This window comes from Carassius gibelio, chromosome B10, assembly GCF_023724105.1.
Source record: "Carassius gibelio isolate Cgi1373 ecotype wild population from Czech Republic chromosome B10, carGib1.2-hapl.c, whole genome shotgun sequence".
NCBI lineage: Eukaryota > Metazoa > Chordata > Actinopteri > Cypriniformes > Cyprinidae > Carassius > Carassius gibelio.
Window position 1 is genome coordinate 24,098,818 of NC_068405.1, and position 20,499 is coordinate 24,119,316.

General features: G+C 40.2%; 2 protein-coding genes across 2 annotated transcripts; one reads left to right on the forward strand and one right to left on the reverse strand.

Moving 5' to 3' along the window:
• Positions 1 to 1,497: 1,497 nt before the first annotated feature.
• psmg1 (proteasome (prosome, macropain) assembly chaperone 1) lies at positions 1,498 to 4,320 on the reverse strand. The gene is made up of 7 exons (XM_052566589.1): positions 4,104 to 4,320; positions 3,610 to 3,698; positions 3,379 to 3,536; positions 2,922 to 2,984; positions 2,650 to 2,848; positions 1,707 to 1,828; positions 1,498 to 1,630 (listed from the first exon to the last, which is right to left on the reverse strand). Exons 1-7 carry the CDS (start codon positions 4,226 to 4,228, stop codon positions 1,553 to 1,555), a joined length of 834 nt encoding a protein of 277 aa, XP_052422549.1. The 5' UTR covers positions 4,229 to 4,320; the 3' UTR covers positions 1,498 to 1,552.
• Positions 4,321 to 6,699: 2,379 nt separating this feature from the next.
• LOC127966414 (myelin protein zero-like protein 1) lies at positions 6,700 to 17,284 on the forward strand. Its single transcript, XM_052567360.1, has 6 exons — positions 6,700 to 6,866; positions 9,028 to 9,197; positions 9,273 to 9,486; positions 9,569 to 9,698; positions 10,994 to 11,099; positions 14,403 to 17,284. The coding sequence occupies exons 1-6, from the start codon at positions 6,794 to 6,796 to the stop codon at positions 14,496 to 14,498; spliced, it is 789 nt and encodes a 262-aa protein (XP_052423320.1). The 5' UTR covers positions 6,700 to 6,793; the 3' UTR covers positions 14,499 to 17,284.
• The last annotated feature ends 3,215 nt before the right edge of the window (positions 17,285 to 20,499 follow it).

Consider the following 20,499-nt stretch of genomic DNA (forward strand, 5'->3'; position numbering starts at 1 on the left):
TCATACTGACCCGAGGCAGGTAAACCAGATTGTGTTACTCTTCTGCTATAGATATAAGCATACATACAGTTTCACTTTTACTAACATACTAAGTGAGATTTCCCCCTTTAAACTGTTGAACACCCTAGCAACCACCTAACAACAACCTAGAAACATTAGCAACCACCCAAAATCACCCTAGTAATCATCCAGAACATGGATCTGGACCTTAAGATAACAAATTGATGTAAAATAACAAAACCATGATTACAGTAAGAAGTGAACTCTAGAGTTTTCCAGCGGTGTAAACGAGTGTGACTGTAAAACTCCCAGAGCTTTTCTAACACTGTCCAGAGCTGTACAACATGTGAATGTGTTCATACACAGATGCAGGAGTGGACCTGAGCATGATCAGACACACTCATCAGTGTGTGTGTGTGAGGGTGTGTGTGTGTGTGTGTGTGTGTGAGAGAGTGCGACTCACATCTAGCACTCGTTCATGCTGATGGATGTGTAACTCTGGAATTCCTCTTTCAGTTCAGAACTAGCTGACACACGAAGACTGGAGTTAGGACACAAGTGTGTATGTGTGTGTGTGAGTGTGTATTTGTTTATGCTACATTGTAAGGACAAAATGTCCCCACAAAGATAGTGTAATCTGACATTTCTGATACTGTGGGGTATAGACAATGTTTTCTGGTCAGTATAGAAGTAACAGAACTCAATGTAAACTCCCACAGTTCACAGAAACAAACGCAGCGCTGCAGGACGTGTGGAGACCTGAGATCTTCATCAGGGACACACTGAGATCATCCTCGTGAAACACACACTCCTTCAGCGGACAGATGAAGAACATCCATTCAGCGTCTCTGATTAACACACCAATGGAAGTGTGCACGATATTAATAATTAAACAACTTCCATTCAGATTTCCCTGCTTTTGTTCAAATGTTCTGTTGTGTGTGTTTATGAGAGGGGTAAATATCATATAACTCAGTCCTTCACTTAATGTAAAATTATAATTTAATCAAAATTATTATAAAATATCCCTATACTTTTCCAAACATCTATATGTAATTGACTTTCGTTGAGTTTCATTGCTTTTATTGACATTTAATATTTTCTTAACAACAATCCAGTCCATTTCTCAATAGAAAATTATCATTTTGTTTGAAAATTTATAATAAAACACTAATATAATAACAAATAAATAAATGATACTTTGTTATAAAATGGCAAGTGTAAGTCTTTATTTTAGTTTGAGGTATACCTGCTTTTGCATATAATATTTGCTAAAGGTCCTTTTTAATATCAAATTATACCTATATATAATAAAAATTCTTATGAGACATTATGCAACCAGAAATGCCAAAATACGATTTAAATATTTCTATAATAAAACAGCCAGACTATATCAGCAGAGCTTGAACAGATGAAGGATGTGGCGCCACCTCGCGTCCAAACTCAGAAACACACTTAATTCACTTAAACTGAATAAAGACGCTCATCACAGCAACATAAAACAACATCACATCTTTAATTGAGAAATGCAGAGCAGTATAAAGTGCTTTCTTCATGTGTAGAGGTTGCTCTGAAGCTCGCTGACTCGCGTGATCTTCTGCAGAACGTCTGCTCTGGGACTCGGATCCAGCTGCAATCAAGAGACAGAGACTGAGTCCTGCGAGACGAGACGAGAAGAAGTGAAGCTCAGAGCAGCTCACACTCACCTTCAGCACTGCGCTCACCGCCGCTCTGTACATCTGCATGCTGAGAGAGTCCGGCTGGAGCACATCACTGTAGCACTGATGGAGAACAGCAGGGATCCGCTGAACCTGACAGTGACTGAGCACTGCACACACACACACAGGGAGAGAGAGAGAGACACACACACACACAGAGACACACACACACACACACACACACAGAGAGAGAGAGAGAGACACACACACACACACACACACACACAGAGAGAGACAGAGAGAGCGAGAGAGACACACACACAGTTGAGTTAAGCTTAAAATATTAATTAACAACAGTAAAATGAACATCTATTTTTCCTGTAGATAAGGTATATAGTGTACTTCTGTAGTCCTACATGAAACTGATGAAACTGAAAACAGAAGTGTTTTCAAAGCACTTTGTGATTTTCTGATTTCTTTATTTGATATTTTATAAAAGCCTAGTGATTTTATAATCATTACTTGATCATTTCAAAGTATAAAGGAAAGGTATAAATGAATGACAGTAAGCCAGTAAGTGCTGCTCTGCTGCCATCTACAGGTCATAATGCTGAACTGATGTGTTTTTACTTTACACAAGTGTTGTTCAGCGCAGGACACAGGCGTAACTATCGGTAAGCAGGGTAAGCGGTGACAGTAACAGTAACAATGTGTTATTATGGTGCGCCGACACACAGCTGTTTTTTTTTTTTTTTTTTTTTGGTGCGCGTAGCGTCATCATGTGTTGTAGTAGGGGGGCCCGCCTTGATAATGCTGCTTAAGGGCCCGGTGTTGGTTCGTTACGCCACTGGCGCAGGATGTTGTGTTTCAGAGTTTCAGTGTGCTGGAAACAGTTGTGTGAAATACTCTGATGCTCAATCTCTCTCTCAAGGCTGTAGAAACCCTGAAGTGAATGATGTGATGAGCGTGAGGTGCTCTCAGAAGGCAGTACCTGCAGCAGCGAGGCCGGTGCTGATGTTGGGCTGCTCGAGGGCCGGGCTGGACACGGGGCCCGTGTGTGTGCTGGTCCTCAGAGAGCGCAGGAAGGGCACGCTGCTCTCACTCAGGTAGTCTGAGGTCTTGTATTCAGCTGCACTGCAGTCAGAGAGGACGGTCACGGTCAGATCCCTGGTCTGGACACAGCTCATCACCTGCAGACGGACAGCACACAGTGAGCAGCGCTCCATCAGCTCACACCACACCACACCAGTGTCTGCGCTTCACCTTCTCCGTCCACTGGAAGAGCTGGTCTTCAGCCACGTAACAGGAGCACTGGCATATCAGCACCTGCACACACACACACACACACACACACACACACACACACACACACACACACTCAGAGCGAGCTGAAGAAATCATCTCTCCAGTGATGTGTGGTGTGTTCGGAGGACAATATTTGTCTGAGATACAACTATCTGAAAATCTGGAATCTGAGGGAGCAAAAACATCTAAATATTGAGAAAATCATCTTTAAAGTTGTTCAGATGAAGTTCTTAGCAATGAATATTACTAATGAAAAATTAAGTTTTGATACATTTATGATAGGAAATATACAAAATATTTTTATGGAACATGACGTTTACTTAATATTCTCATGATTTTTAGCATAAAATAAAAATGTAAGTCGATGTTTGAGTTCTGCTGAAGTGTAGAAGGCCTAAAGAGCAGTGTTCCTCACAGAAGGGTTGTGGTTCTGCTGGTACAGGACACAGGACGGTTCTCCGGGGCCCGGGGCCGTGTCTGCTCGTCTGGATCCAGGGCTCCGCTCGTTCCACAGAGAGATCCACGCCAGCGGCGTCCATCCACCCGAGCTCAGCACATACGCAGAGACGAAGCCTGAAACACAGCGTCTGATCAGCCTCTGCAGTGATGAAGATGATGAAGACGAGGATGAAGATGAAGAACTCACCGGTGGCGTTCAGACCCCCAGCGATGATCAGATCTGAACACGCCACAGCTCCGCCTCCTGTCTGAGAGAGCCAATGAACATCCACTGACCTGAGACACAGACACACAGACACACACACACAGACAGACACACACACACACACACACACACACACAGACAGACACACACACACAGACTTTATTACAGCTTTCAGCATCATTCCTCCTTCAGTGTCACATGATCTTCAGAAATCATTCTAATATGATGATTTACTGCTCAAGAAACATTTCTGATTATTTTCAATGTTGAACACAGTTTTGTCAGGATTCTTTGATGAATAGAAAGATCAGCGAATCTTACTGTTCAATAACTCTGGATATAACCACAGACATTATTTAATAACTTTAGATGAACTATAGGAACTATCGGAGTCATCAGAAACACATGTAGATGAACTGAAACCGAAACTAAAGAGTTTATCTGAGATGTTTCTGTCACAGATAACATGATTTCACCTCTTCTCCTCTATTTCGCGGCGGATCTGCTCATCTTCCTCGTCTTCATTCGTCATATCATCATACTCATCCTCTTCTACAGCTCTCGAGTACACAGACACGACTTCACCGAAGAATGTGGCCATGTTAGACGATTTATCACAGTTAATCACTCAAAGCTGCTGTGTAACGATCGCTGCTAGCGCGACACACACCGGAAGTACTGCAGCTGTACGACGGAAGACTTTTATTTTGTTTAGAGGTCAGAGTTCAAGTCGCGTTCCAACGTAAGAAAGAAAGATATTTTCAGTAAAATTTATGTGTTGAATCACAATTTAAAAAATAATAATAATCTGTTGGGAGTAACTAGTTACATGACAAAATAAATGAAACTGCAAATAACAAAATTACAGTTACTTATGAACAAGTGAAAAAAAAAAAAAAGTAAACGATTACAAATTGAGTTAACGTTACGTGGAATATTTTCAAACACACCCACATACATATTTAATTAATTAATTATATTTTTTCATAAATTGCAGTGACGGTTTTTAAATAGGAGACTTTAGGACACTTATTTATTTAGGATGTTTTATTTCCTATCTGGGTTTATGTGTATTAATTATTTATTCGTTTATTCATTTATATTAACAATGTTCACGGATCTTTGGTTTTCTTTCAGATGGGAACGACCCAATGTTAAGGTGATGAGATCATCTGAAATCCTTAGCAATTATATCCATGCACCCTTTTAATCAGAAGATGGTTCTTGATGACCCACGCTATACGTGACAAAGTATCACTCAGGAGACACTCTATACATCAAACAGAGATCAGGAAGAATGATGTCTCTGATATTAAAGCTCTTTGTAGGGAAGGAGCAGATTCTGAAACACATCTCGGAGTGGAAGCTGGGTCGGGACAGCAGCTGGTTATAAACTGGTTATGAGCTCAGGGCCAGCTCATAACTATAAATTGCAGGTTTGCATAATATTCTCAGTTTGTTTTTCACAGTTTTTACTGGTTTCGAGGAACACTGAATGTGTTTCTGAGTAAACAGATGTTCATATTTAGTCTAGATCTACAGTGAGATCATGTTCACACTCAATACTGAGCTGACTCCTGATCTCTGTCTCCATGGCAACACCAGAGCTGTCACTCAACACATGGACACAAAGTAACTGCTGTTACTGATCTGAAAAAGTAACTCTGATGTTTCCTTCTAAATTAAAAAAGTTATGTGTTACTTTACTAGTTACTTTGAAAAGTAATCTGAATATGTTAGTTTGAGAATGTTTACCCCTCCTCCCTTTCTTTTCTTTCAACATCAACACTTCAGAAGAAGACAAAGAGTGACGCATCCATCTGTAAATAGACTTGTCTTCAGCCTCACACTTTTTTCACACTTCCTCATATCTGTTCATCTGAGCTGTTGATGGTGTGTCTGATGGAAATAAGGCTACAGATTTTAACACACAAATATGCTTTATTTTTGTCTCTGCTGTGTTTTATAAAGTTTTATTTGTATATTTCTTCTCATCTGTGAAATCAAACACTTCAAATATTGAATCTTTTATATTTATAGAACTTGAACTGAGCCTAAAGAACGGATCTGTTTTAATTTAATGTTCTGAAGCAGCTCATTTAAAGAAATGTAATGTCTGGGAGAGATGAACAATAAAGACTCAAATCATCAGCATCTGGATTCTAAATTATTAAATGTTTTATATCATGTATTTAAATGAGCAGAAGGAGCTGTACTTTTTACATGATCCCTCATGTCTGGAAAACTTACTGAAGTGTACTTGAAGTGAAAAGGTAAAAAAAAAACAATAATGTTGTTAGTTTTTCCTTAAAACAATTACTTTAAATGCTTAACAATATTATTTTCTTGCCTGTTTTCAGGTAAAACTATCAAATAGTTTTGTTTTTTACATAATATCAAAGTTTTAGATATTTATACTAGAAAACCAAACAAAGAATACTAAGAGAATAATTTTTTTGCTGTGTATTTTCTAACACAATTTGTCAGTGCATTTGTATGTACATCTGTCTGCTGTTATTAATTTCCCAAATCATCCCTTTCTTGTCTGTATCACAATGAAACTTGTACTGTAATTAGTTTGGGAGGTAAACAGTAAAGCACTAATATGAATCCTGTCTGATCTGTTGCATTCAGTCAGTGTCCCACATACAGTAATGTGTTTGAGTTTGATATGCAGAGCAGAAATAATCAGGAAATACTGACAGATGACCGATACTGACTAGCAGTGACTGTTCTCATGAGACCAGGCAGATAACAAACACCCAGAACAGATGAAATATAAGATTATGCTGTTTCCATCAAGGTTCTGCAGGAGATTTTCTGATATCTGATCCACAAACACATGTGTCCAATCAAAATCACTTCAAACACATCAAATAAAACATATATTAAATGTATATTCTGATATATATATATATATATATATATATATATATATATATATATATATATATATATATATATATATATATATATATATATATTAAAAAAAGATAAGAAAATTCTCTCATCCAACAAAACGTGTTCAGACTCAGGACACTAAAGAGATGAGCATTCCACTGGATTCGGTTCATGAGAGAGTCCGATCTGAGATCAGTGGAGTGTCTGATGCTGTAAACAAACGCGGAGGATCCGGTACTCGGACGATATTTATGAAATATAAAGGATGGAAATAAGGCCTCCGAGTTTCACACACAAGTATGTTTTATTGTGTGTCTCCGCGGTGTTTTTTTACGCTGGTAAGTTTTATTAGTATTTATCTGAGGTGTTTTGATCTCTGTGAGCGTTAGCGGAGCTAACATGCTAACCTGCTAATTCACGATAACGGTAGTATCTGTGTTTTTACATTAATAGCACACAAACTGAAACTATAAGGAACAGCACTTGTGTTGTATTAACTTCATGTTCTGAAGCAGGTGATTTAATTAAATACAGTGTTTAATGTGTTTCTCAAGTCAGGAAGTATGGCTCGTATTGTTCTGTTAGCACATTAGCATCCCTTTTTATTACATTATATTACACTTACCTTACTCACGAAAACAACTTCCGATCAATTAATAACTTATTATCATCATCTCTCATTTATTGAGTTATCCCGTACTCCTGTGTAACGTTAAGTGTTTAATAGCTAACGTTAATTTAATTAAGGCTGAACGATCAGCTTTTAACAAACATAAAAGACGAACAATAAAGTCTCAGATCATCAGCATCTGAAATCATTATTAAATGTTTTATTTCTTATCTTAATGAGAAGATGGTATAAATCCTTAAATCACATTTATTACATGTTCTGTTAAATGTAGTGTCCTGTATGTCTGTATTTAAAGGAAGAAAACTAACTAAAGAACCAAAGTGTACTCTAGTGATACTCAGGTGTGTGTGTGTGTGTGTGTCGTGTTCCTGTGTTTCAGGTGTGTGTGTGTGTCGTGTTCCTGTGTTTCAGGTGTGTGTGTGTGTGTCGTGTTCCTGTGTTTCAGGTGTGTGTGTGTGTGTCGTGTTCCTGTGTTTCAGGTGTGTGTCGTGTCTGTCTGACGTGTTCCTGTGTTTCAGGTGTGTGTGTGTCGTGTTCCTGTGTTTCAGGCGTGTGTGTGTCTGTCTGACGTGTTCCTGTGTTTCAGGTGTGTGTATGTGTGTGTGTCGTGTTCCTGTGTTTCAGGTGTGTGTCGTGTTCCTGTGTTTCAGGCGTGTGTGTGTCTGTCTGACGTGTTCCTGTGTTTCAGGTGTGTGTGTGTGTGTGTGTGTGTCGTGTTCCTGTGTTTCAGGCGTGTGTGTGTGTTTGACTTGTTCCTGTGTTTCAGGTGTGTGTGTGTGTCTGACGTGCTCCTGTGTTTCAGGTGTGTGTGTGTGTCTGACGTGTTCCTGTGTTTCAGGTGTGTGTGTGTCTGACGTGTTCCTGTGTTTCAGGCGTGTGTGTGTGTGTGTGTCGTGTTCCTGTGTTTCAGGCGTGTGTGTGTGTGTGTGTCGTGTTCCTGTGTTTCAGGCGTGTGTGTGTTTGACGTGTTCCTGTGTTTCAGGTGTGTGTGTGTTTGACTTGTTCCTGTGCTTCAGGCGTGTGTGTGTCTGACGTGCTCCTGTGTTTCAGGCGTGTGTGTGTCTGACATGTTGCTGTGTTTCAGGCGTGTGTGTGTGTGTGTGTCGTGTTCCTGTGTTTCAGGCGTGTGTGTGTGTGTGTGTCGTGTTCCTGTGTTTCAGGCGTGTGTGTGTTTGACTTGTTCCTGTGTTTCAGGCGTGTGTGTGTCTGACGTGTTCCTGTGTTTCAGGCGTGTGTGTGTGTGTGTGTCGTGTTCCTGTGTTTCAGGCGTGTGTGTGTGTGTGTGTCGTGTTCCTGTGTTTCAGGCGTGTGTGTGTTTGACGTGTTCCTGTGTTTCAGGTGTGTGTGTGTTTGACTTGTTCCTGTGTTTCAGGCGTGTGTGTGTGTGTGTGTCGTGTTCCTGTGTTTCAGGCGTGTGTGTGTTTGACGTGTTCCTGTGTTTCAGGTGTGTGTGTGTTTGACTTGTTCCTGTGTTTCAGGCGTGTGTGTGTCTGACGTGCTCCTGTGTTTCAGGCGTGTGTGTGTCTGACATGTTGCTGTGTTTCAGGCGTGTGTGTGTGTGTGTGTCGTGTTCCTGTGTTTCAGGCGTGTGTGTGTGTGTGTGTCGTGTTCCTGTGTTTCAGGCGTGTGTGTGTTTGACTTGTTCCTGTGTTTCAGGCGTGTGTGTGTCTGACGTGCTCCTGTGTTTCAGGCGTGTGTGTGTCTGACGTGCTCCTGTGTTTCAGGCGTGTGTGTGTCTGACATGTTCCTGTGTTTCAGGCGTGTGTGTGTGTGTGTGTCGTGCTCCTGTGTTTCAGGTGTGTGTGTGTCTGTGTGTCGTGCTCCTGTGTTTCAGGCGTGTGTGTGTCTGACGTGTTCCTGTGTTTCAGGTGTGTGTGGCGTGTCAGCGATAGACGTGTTCACTCCAGCCGAGGTGTTGGTGGAGAACGGGACCACAGTCACTCTGTCCTGCAGCTTCAAGTCTAGAGAAGTGATCAGTAGTTCAGCGTCAGTGACGTGGTCTTTCCTTCCGGAGGGAGAAACCGGAGCGTCCACTTCAGTAAGAGCTGTTCACGTGTTGTTCATGTGTCATATCAGTCAGCATGTGATCAACACGTATGTTCTTCTTCTGCAGATCTTCTATTACACTGCGGGGAAGTCGTTTCCGGGCTCGGTGCCGCAGTTTAAGTCTCGTGTGGAATGGGCCGGAGACATGAACAAGAAGGACGCGTCGATCCGTGTGATCCAGATGCAGTTCAAGGACAACGGGACGTTCAGCTGCGACGTGAAGAATCCTCCGGACATCTCCGGACAGATGTCCATCACTAAAGTCAGTGTGGTCATGAAAGGTGAGCGTCATCATCTGAAACCTCCTGTGGCTTATATCTGACCCTGGAGCACAATAGTAATAGTTTTGTTCTGTGTGTTCAGAAGCTCTTCCTCAGACCAGCACAGCGGTGATCGTGGGGGGGGTGATCGGAGCCGTGATCGGCATCATCATCATCGCAGTGGTCACTTACCTGATCATCAGACGACAGGACTCCAGTCACGACTACAGAGGGTACGTGTGTGACTGATGAACCGTCTGGAGATAGTGGATTCTGAACAGCAGATGGCGCTCTACTCTAGGTTTTATCCACACACAGAAGTTCACCTCGGCTCAGAACTCTTTTATAAAGCCAGGTTCATGTAAACACCCTTGTGATTCGCTTCAACCTTTTCTAATCTTACGTGTGTAAAGATTTGGAAAGGAGCAGAGCTCAGCTGTTTCTAAAGCATGCGGCGCCATCTGCTGTTCACAGCTTTGATTTATTTCCCAGCACTAGTAGTAAGTGGTGGTGTGGTTTAACTGGTTAACTCTTGTGTGCATGGAGCATGACGTCTGATCTGACACTAAACCAGACCCGGATGAGTCTATAACTCACTATTATACTGACGCACTGGGCACAGGTGAAGGCTTAGTGTTGAGTTTAACCCTGAACAGATGAATCTCACAAACATTTCCGGCTCATATTTCACCACAGAACACAGCAGGACAATATAAATCAAGCTGATTTGAGGATCGTAATTATATTTTGGTAACACTTTACAATAGACTTAAGATGAACTATTAGCATGAACTAACATGAAAAAATACTTCTACGCTATTACATTTTACATTTTATATTTGCATTTACATTTACAAAATGTACAGCTGCTGGTCAATATCATCCAAAAGATTGTGTGTCCTACAGAACTAGACAGAGAGAGCATTTAAAGGTGTTTAGAGTTAATTATCTGATTACAGTGTGGCACCAGGTGTCTTCAATATTGAACCTTTTCACAATATTCTAATTCTCTGAGATACTGAATTTGGGATTTTCCTTAGTTGTCAGTTATAATCATCAAAATTAAAAGAAATAAACATTTGAAATATATCAGTCTGTGTGTAATGAATGAATATAATATACAATATATATTACAATATAGATATTCTTATTATATGACCAGCATCTGTATACCTGATTATTATTTTAATGTTAATATTTAAAATAGACAGTTGTATTTTAATTAACTAAGATGAAATAACCTTCAATTGCTGAAAGGAAAACATGATGTGGTGTGTATTTCTGCTGCTTTGTGTGTGAAATATGAGGCATCACATGACCAGTGTGTGTCTGCAGTGTTCAGTGTGTCATTAACCCCGTCAGCTCACATCTGCCTGTGTGTGTGTGTGTCATCTCATCTGTGTGAGGTCCGTGTGTGTTTTGATCTGAGCAGCTGGTGTTGCGGCGTTTGTATTGCATTGCTTGTCATCTCTCATCTCATTTGTGTTTGCGTCCATCTCTGTCTGTTTGTGTGTGTGTGTGTGTGTAGCTGCACCTCGTTAGAGAGTGTGAGCTCACAGAACACTAGGGTGGGGAAGAAAGCGGAGTCTAGCAACGACAACTCACTCTGCTCCAGCCCCTCCGCCCCCATACAGGTACGAGCCTCCCACAGCCTGAGTGTGTGTGTGAGTGTGTGAGTGAGTAAGTGAGTGTGTTGTGTGTGTGTGTGTATGAGTGAGCGTGTGTGTGTGTGTGTGTGTGTGTGTGAGTGAGCGTGTGAGTGAGTGAATGAGTGTGTTTGTGTTTGAGTATGTGTGAGTGAATAAGTGTGTATTTGTGTGTGTGTGTGTGTGTGTGTGAGTGAGCGTGTGAGTGTGTTCAGTGTGTGTGAGTTAGTGTGTGTGTTGAGTGTGTGTGAGTGAGTGAGAGTGAGTGAGTGTGTGTTTGAGTGAGTGTGCAAGAGTGTGTGTTTGAGTGAGAGTGAGTGAGTGAGAGTGAGTGAATGAATGTGTGTTTGAGTGAGTGTGTGAGTGAGCATGTGTGTGAGTGAGTGTGTGTGTGTGAGCGTGTGTGTGAGTGAATGTGAGAGTGAGTGTGAGTGAAATGGTGTGTGAATGAGTGAGTGTGTGTTTGAGTATGTGTGAGTGAATAAGTGTGTATTTGAGTGGGTATGCTAGTGTGAGTGAACGAGTGTGAGAGTGTGTGTGAGTGAGTGTGTTTGAGTGTGTGTGAGAGTGAGAGTGAATGAGTGAGTGTGTGTGTGTGTGCGCGAGTGAGTGACAGAGTGTGTGTGTGTGAGTGTAAGTGTGTGTTTGTGTGCATGTGCATGTGAATGAATGAGTGAGTGTGTTTGAGTATGTGTGAGTGAATAGTGTATCTGAGTGACTGTTAGTGTGAGTGAATTTGTGTTTGAGAGTAAATGAGTGTGTGAGTGAGTGTGAGAGTGAGTGAGTGAATGAATGAGCGTGTGTAAGTGAGTGAGCGTGTCAGTGTGAGTGAGCGTGTGTTTGTGTGAGTGAGCGTGTGAGTGAGCGTGTGAGTGTGTGTGTGAGTCAGCGTGTGAGTGTGTGTGTGTGTGTGTGTGTGTGTGAAATAACGTGTGAGTAAGTGAATGAGTGAGTGTGTTTTTGAGTATGTGTGAGTGAGTGAGTGTGAGTGTGTGAGTGTGTTCAGTGAGTGAGTATGTTGAGTGAGTGTGTGAGTGAGTGTGTGCGAGAGTGAGTGTGAGTCATTGAGTCTGTTGAGTGTGTGAGTGAGTGTGTTGAGTGTGTGTGAGTGAGTGAGTGAGCGTGTGTAGGTGAGGGAGTGTGTGAGTGTGAGTGAATGAGTGAGTGTGTGTAAGTGAGTGAATGAGTGAGTGTAAGTGAGTGAGTCTGTAAGTGAAATGACGTGTGAGTGAGTGAATTAGTGAGTGTGTTTGAGTATGTGTGAGTGAATAAGTGTGTATTTGAGTGAGTATGCTAGTGTGAGTGAACGAGTGTGAGAGTGAGTGAGAGAGTGAGTGTGTGTGTGAGTGAGTGAATGAGTGAGTTTTTTTGAGTGTGTGATTGAATAAGTCTGTATTTGAGTGAGTGAGTGTGTGTTTAGTATGTGTGAGTGAATAAAAGTGTGACAGAGTGAATGAGTGAGTGTGTGTGTGCGAGTGAGTGAGTGAATGAGTGAGTGAGTGACAGAGTGGGTGTGAGGTTGTGTGAGTGTAAGTGTGTGTGTGTGCATTCATGTGAATGAGTGTGTTTGAGTATGTGTGAGTGAATAGTGTATCTGAGTGACTATGTTAGTGTGAGTGAATTTGTGTTTGAGAGTAAATGAGTGTGTGTGTGGGTGTGAGAGAGTGGGTGTGTGTGTGCATGTGAGTGAGTGTGTGTAAGTGAGTCAGTGAATGAGTGTGTGTTTGAGTATGTGAGTGAATAAGTGTGTATGTTAGTGAGTGAATGAGTGAGTAAGTGAGTGAATTTGGGTTTTGAGTGTGTGTGTGCGAGTGAGTGAGTGTGTGTTTGAGTGAGTGTGCAAGAGTGTGTGTGTGTGTGTGTGTGAGAGAGTGAGTGAGCATGTGTGTGAGTGAATGAGTGAGCGTATGTGTGAGTGAATGAATGAGTGTGTTTGAGTGAGTGAGTGAGTGTGTGAGTGAGTGTGAGTGTGAGTGAATGAAGGATTGTGTGTAAGTGAGTGAGCTTGTGAGTGAGTGAATGAGTGTGAGTGAGTGAGTGTTTGTGAGTTAGTGTGTGTGTTTGTGAGTGAGTGAGTGTGTGAGTGAGTGAGCAAGTGTGTGTTTGAGTAAGTGAGTGTGTTGAGTGTGTGAGTGAATGAGTGAGCGTGTGTGTGAGCGAGCGTGTGGGTGAGTGAATGTGAGAGTGAGTGTGTGTAAGTGAGTGAGCATGTGAGTGAAATGGAGTGTGAGTGAGTGAATGAGTGAGTGTGTTTGAGTATGTGTGAGTGAATAAGTGTGTATTTGAGTATGTCAGTGTAAGTGAACGAGTGAGAGAGTGAGTGAATGAGTGAGTTTGAGTGTGTGATCGAATGTCTATTTTTGAGTGAGAGTGTGTGTGAGTGAATAAATGTGTATGTGAGTGTGTGTGAGAGTGAATGAGTGAGAGTGTGTGTGTGCGAGTGAGTGAGTGAGTGAGTGTGTGACAGAGGGTGTGAGTTAGTGTGAGTGGGTGTGTGTGTGTGTGTGTGTGTGTGTATGTGAGAGAGTGAATGTGTGTGTGTGTGTGTGTGTGTGTGTTTCCCTCAGTGCTGATGGTGTGTTCATATCAGTAGTGTCTCACTCTCATTTCATTGTTTAGTGGTGTGACTGTCTCTGAATGTTCACTGATGTGGAAATGAACAGAGCTGTGTCTCAGTTCAGAGGCTGAAGCGAGTGTTGTGAGCAGTTCAGTTCTACTTTTTTCTTGAGTTAAAATTGTGATTTATTTTGAGTTGAATCTCTTCGGTTAGTTGAGCTTTCTCATTTTAATTTATTTAATAATTCTGTAAAAGAATTTAAAAAGATTGGTTTTGTTGTCACTCCAGAAGTTAGGACAACCATTAACTACTGTAAGTACTGAAATTTTATACATGTTTTACAAAATCAAATAATGTATTATTTCCAACAGCATCAACAACAATATAAAATAAACAGTTAAACACAATTCTTTATATTTTATAATACATTAGTAATATGTTTCGTATTATTATCTTATTGTTTTAAAACAAAAATAATCTTTGAATGATATTAGTAATAATATTTTCTGTTGTTGTAATATGATGATTTTGAATGTTGAAGCAAACAGGTTTTTTGTCTTTATCTGATATCTCTTCTGAGTGTGTTGTTGACACGCAACACCTCTTCTGTTAAGTGTGCACATTGGTGTTTGTGCTGTGTTTTCTGCTGTGTGTGTGTTTGAGCGGTCAGCATCTGCTGTGTGTGTGTGTGTGTGTGTGTGTGTTTCTCTCTCACTGTGTGTGTCTCCGTCCAGGGGCCAGTGATTTACGCTCAGCTCGATCACTCCGGCAGCAAGAACTCCTTCCACAAGATGGAGCCGGTGGTGTACGCAGACATCCGCAAGAACTAGAGCGCCTGGGGTCAGACGGGTCAGACGGGGGGTTAGTACTGGACTGGTGACGGCACCTGACCACAGACTCTTTCTTCTGCTTCTGTGTGTGTTTTCATGTCAGTGTTAATGTGAGTTTCTAGACTAATATCTCTCTCCTCGTGTCTCACCACTCTAACTAAATACACTTTACCTTGAGAAGATGTTACACATTTTTATCGGATTATGATATGATCACCACAAACATCTCTTGACTGGAGTACAGCACTCTTTTACTGTATCACATTCAAAAATACTGTTATTTAAATCACCATACTTCCATGACTTATGAATACTTTGGCACTTCATAATATATTTTGCTTAAATATCATGTAAAGATGGACCAAGTATTTTTGATTACATGTATGGCATATTTCACCACTTAAGGCTGTGTTATACTTTCTCCATGAGCAATCTGGACAGTGTGGACGCGGGCTAACTGAAGTTATTCTACAGAAAGGGTACGCTGATGGTCTGCTCAGCAACAAACATGTGAACAAACAGAATTATTGCACATCTGGCTGTCTTTATTTTGTTTTATTGACGGATGGTACAGGTTCGAAGAGCAGTGGGCTTCTTCACAGTCGTATGTATCTCTTGCGATCTCTAGCGGTCTCTAGCGGACTCCTGGACACAGAAAGTATAACACAGGCTTAAGTCAGTTTGCATAGAGAAAATGAAGCCTATAGGACCATTGATGTTTTACTTTATTATTATTTTCATGACAATGTTGTCATGAATTATTTCCAACACATTGTTGCTGTTAAAATAGCATGAAAATAACATGATGCATAAATACCACTCACTTAATATATTTATATATTTAGCTTAAAGTGGTCATATGATGCTTTTTTTTTAAAGATCATTATTTTGTGTATTTGGTGTAACAGAATATGTTGACATGCTTGAATGTTCAAAAAACACATTCTTTTTCCAATACTGTACATTATTGTAGGTCCTCTAAGCCCCGCCTCTCTCAAACACCGCGTTTTCTACAAAGACCCTCCCTCTGACAAGCACAGTCTGCTCTGATTGGCCGACTGTCCCAGTGCATTGTGTGCATAAATAATGTTATTAGACTAATGTTTTACTTTTTTGAAATACAAATATGAAATATTGGAAAAATGCAATGATATTTTTAAATATGATATTAAACAGTAGGTCTTAATGAGTGAATCACTGATTCAAACGATTCGTTCAAACGGCTGATTCATTCAAGACATGAAGCAAGTAACCGTTTTTATAAATAGCTCACTGAATCATATATTATATATTATGTTCTGCCGTGGTTTTGCTTAGAACTATTTTTGTTAGCGAAATGTAGCAAAAACAATCATAATGTGTCTAAAATGTAAGTCAGTTTAATAAAATCAGAATCATTCTCGCCAAAGTTTCGGTGATGCCCTAGTTATTGTTTGTTATTCACATTTAGATCAGGTTACTTATCCAGCCGGGCAAGTACAATTGTGTTTCACTTGCCCCTTCACAAGAATTAATATTGAGCCCTGATTACACAAATATTTCCCCACAGTGACACAGATGTGGGGGGCGTGTCTAAACGAGGTGTTTTAGGGGGGTGTGGCCGAGTCTGAACTTTGATAAAGAATATCTCTTTGGATTTGAGACTTTAGTCTTTGCAACTTTACAGATCTTCTGCATGCACCAAGAGCTTGTCACACTCCAAAGAGAAAGGAAAACTGAGTTTTGGAGGGAAATGTGCTTATTTTACATTACATAATTTTTTTTAAAAATCTTACAAATAATTTTTATTATAATATTTTTAAATGGTCAAGCTTAATTTTTTATGCATCTTCTAAATCAGAATGATACCTAGTTATTAGACTGATTTAGTTTTTTGACCATTAAGAAAACTCAATTTCATAACTGTTATAATAATCATTTTTATTATGCATAGAAACACTACAATGTATAAACACTTCAAATTGACATTGTTTACATTTACATGTTATTTTTGGATTGTGAGAATTTGTGTTTTGATTTTTTTATTATTTGTCCCAAAGAGAAGCTGTATTTTTGTATGTGTTCTGTAGCGTGTTTAGTTGGTGTGGTGAGACGTGATGCGCATGTGTACATGAGATCGATGTAAGTGATGTTCTGAAGATCATGGAGCATGATGGGTATCCCGAACACTCCAGTAGCTATCAAACAGAGGAGCACGTCTCAATGGTTAGACTAGTTAGCTTGTTAACAATCAGCACTAATCCTGTGAGCATGTGTGTGTAGAAAAGCCCAGTCTTCAGTGTTAGTTTAATCAGCTAGACTCTACATTCCGCAGTTAATGCATCGCTGCCTTTTGAGTTGAAACACTCTACTTATATGTCACGTTTTTCTTATGTACATTTCATGCGTCATAACTTAAGTTAGATTTTTATTTCTGACACTTGAACACTTGAGACCAAAATCCCTGACAGATCGTTCCTTAGCTGGAGTGGTTTATGGTGTTTTTATTTGCCTGGATGATGATTATTCTTGTGCTGCACATTCCATGAGGCCCGTCGGTACTGGTTCGATTCTGTTACTGCGGTTGCAAGTCCTGCACTGTTTCTGATTCCGACCGCAGCACTGTCATGTCACATGATCATATTAACTGGAACTGGATGTGGATGAGAGTGCCTTCATCGACTAACGCCTGTTACACACTTCCTGTGGTTTCTTGTTTTATTGGCCTTTTGTATATGAAAACAGACACATCTGTCTAATTTGATACATGCATATATATATATATAAATATATCAAACTGAATGAAAGCGTCTGTTTCTTGTGTTTCTTGTTATGTATGGAAACTCACTGAAGAAAAATAAATAAAAGTAATTGTGACTATATCTTGCAATTTTGACCTTTATCACAGATTACTGATATAAACTCACAGTTTTGAGTAACACAATTTGAATTGATGTTACCCCGCGATAAAAAATTTAGCAAGAAAAGAGAGATTTTAACTGAATACTATGAATGAATACAAAGAAAAAAAGTCGATAAATTCTCTAGTGTAAGAAAAAAAGGCATAAAAATCATGAGATATAAGAAATAAAACAAAAAACTAAAATTGTGAGATATAAACTTGTGATTATGAGAAAAAAAGTCAGAATTGCGAGATAGAAAAAATACAGAATGGTGAAATATACAAAATAAGAGTTTGGGAGATATACACTTGTAATTGCAAGATATAAAAAGAAATGCGAGATGTAAATGTAGAATGGTGAAATATAAAAAAAACCTACAACTGTCAGAAATAAACTCACAATTGCAAATAAAAAAAGATTTGCAAGAGAAACTTAAATTGTGAGGAAAAAGTCAGAATTGTGAGATTTAAAAGTAGGATTGCCAGAAAAAATAATTATGTCCTGCAGTTCTGACCTTATAACTCAAGTGCAAGTTTCTATCTTGCAATTCAAATGAAAAGTGTTGGAACTCGGAATTGTGAGATATAAACTAATAATTATTAGATATAGACTCAGAATTGCAAGAAATAGGGAAAAAGTCAGAACTCAGATAATTGCAATTCTGACTTTTGTAAGTTCATGAATGTAGCAAGTTTATATCGTCATTTTGAAGACAGCTTTCCACTGGTGTTTATCACATTCTCATAATAGACAGTAGACACACTGTAGGCACATTGATGAAGGTGAGTGAGTCTGGGTCACAGCAGTGAGCGGCTTCTCCTCCGTCAGTTTACTGCTCACCTGATCCAGCGTCCAGATCCCATCCACATCTCTCTCTCACACACACACACATTCACACTCTCACTCACAAACTCACACTCACACACACACACACACACGTTTGTTTTTGTGTAAAGTGTGTTCATCCCATAGGTGTAATGGTTTTTATTCTGTAGAAACTGTATATTCTATGTCCCTTCACCAACCCTACACCTAACCCTAACCCTCACAGGAAACTTTGTGCATTTTTACTTTCTCAGAAAAACTCATTCTGTATGATTTATAAGTGTTTTGAAAAATGGGGACATGGGTTATGTGCTCATAAGTCTCCCTCTCCTTGTAATACCTGTGTCATACCCATGTCATTATACAGAGTTGTGTCCTGATATGATACACACACACACACAGAAACACACACACACACACACACACACACTCACACACACACTCACACACACACTCTCAATCTCACTCACACACACACTCACATACACACACACACACACACAGACACACACACACAAACACACACACACACACACACACACACACACACACACACACACACGGTCGGGTGGCTCAGAATTGTTGGATTAACACAGATGTCAGAGCTTCTACCTATGCTTTGTGTGGGAGGAGCTTATGCACATAAACAAACAGTGATGTCACTGACTGCTGTGGAAACTCACTTATTTGGACTGCTACACTGTGAAAGGAGCACTGCTGTAAAATAGCACCTTATTTGTTTGTGTTTTGGCCTTATTTTGAAAAACATTTGTAAAAGGTTTTTGATGAGCACGGTAATTGAATCTGAATGTTACATTAAATTTCTTAATGGAATAATTTGCCTTAAATAAATACATGAACGAATGATTGAATGAAAATGTGTTTACCCTCAGGTCATCTGAGATCAGGATGAGTTTGATTCTTCATCAGGTTTGTAGAAATGTAGCACAGAGTCCAAACAGCTGATAAAAACATCTCAATAATCCACAGCACTCCAGTCCATCAGTGAACATCTGGAGAAGACAAAACATAACAGATAGCACACTAGCATAATAATAACATAATAACACTTCCTCCAGTGACTGAAAGACTGTTCCAAAATCATATACAGTAGGCCTACATTTCATTTCTGCTTTTTTTATGTGTTTGTGATCCTGAGGTCAGTGATGCGTTGAAACGCTCGCTAGATGGAGACAAACGCCTCCTCGTACAGTGTTATGAGACTGATCAGAAGTTATCGGGATCATACGAGCTCTGCTTTATTTACCTGCAGATCACACGCGTCTGCACTGACAGCGCGTGATGACGCGACGCTCGCGCGCTCTGAGTAGCGTGTCGCAACGGTACTTTCTCTGCCTTCGACGCGACAGAACACGAGCTGCGCGCGAGGAACGATAAGAAAAAGCAAAAGCAACGCGCTCGAGACCAGTCAGTGAAAAGTGGCGGGAATCCCTGAAGACGCGCGGGAGCAGACGCAAACGATGACGCAACGCTTCCAACGCGCGCTCCAGACCGTGGCTTTAGGTTTCGTTCAACTCGAATTTAAGCAAAAATAAGATTAAAAAACGAAAGAATAAAAGAACGAAAAAATAAAACGATCCTGGAAGCTAGCAGTGTTTGAAGAAGCCTTTACGAAAATTAACCATAGTTTTACTACAACACCCCCCCCCCCCCCCCCCCCAAATCATGGTTACTCTACTGAAACCCTTGTAACCACAGATCAAATTATCTGCAGTAAAACTGTGGTTATTCAAATGGTAAACAATATGCAAAAAAAAAAAAAAAAAAAACATAAAAAGAAAACAACAAAAACATGATTACCACACTTTTATCATTAAAGCATGGTTAATTTTCATAAGAAAGTAGTCACAACTGGTAAAGGTTAATAAGGAACTGTGTTTGACATGATTTAGGAACAGAGAGAGAGAGAGAGAGAACGACACACACACACACACACACACACACATACAGAGAATGACACACACACACACACACACACACACACACACACACACAGAGAACGACACACATACACACACACACACACACAGAGAGAGAGAGAGAGAGAATGACACACACACACACACACACACACACACAGAGAGAACGACACACATACACACACACACACACACACACACAGAGAGAGAGAGAAATGATTTGTATTTATTTATTAATTGAATAATCAATTTATTTTTGTTTTGTTTATGTGTTATATAACCATTATTCTGTTCATTGCTCATGTAATGGCCAGTGCTCTGAAGAAAAGCTATTACTTTACCAGTTAACACAAG

Coding starts and splice junctions, on each gene's coding strand:
- psmg1 (XM_052566589.1), bottom strand. CDS start 4,228: ATGGCCACATTCTTCGGTGAAGTCGTGTCTGTGTACTCGAGAGCTGTA. Junction 2,985..3,378: donor AGCAGAACCACAACCCTTCT/GTGAGGAACACT, acceptor GTGTGTGTGCAG/GTGCTGATATGCCAGTGCTC. Junction 1,631..1,706: donor CGGTGAGCGCAGTGCTGAAG/GTGAGTGTGAGC, acceptor TCTTGATTGCAG/CTGGATCCGAGTCCCAGAGC.
- LOC127966414 (XM_052567360.1), top strand. CDS start 6,794: ATGGAAATAAGGCCTCCGAGTTTCACACACAAGTATGTTTTATTGTGT. Junction 6,867..9,027: donor CGCGGTGTTTTTTTACGCTG/GTAAGTTTTATT, acceptor CCTGTGTTTCAG/GTGTGTGTGGCGTGTCAGCG. Junction 9,487..9,568: donor AGTCAGTGTGGTCATGAAAG/GTGAGCGTCATC, acceptor CTGTGTGTTCAG/AAGCTCTTCCTCAGACCAGC.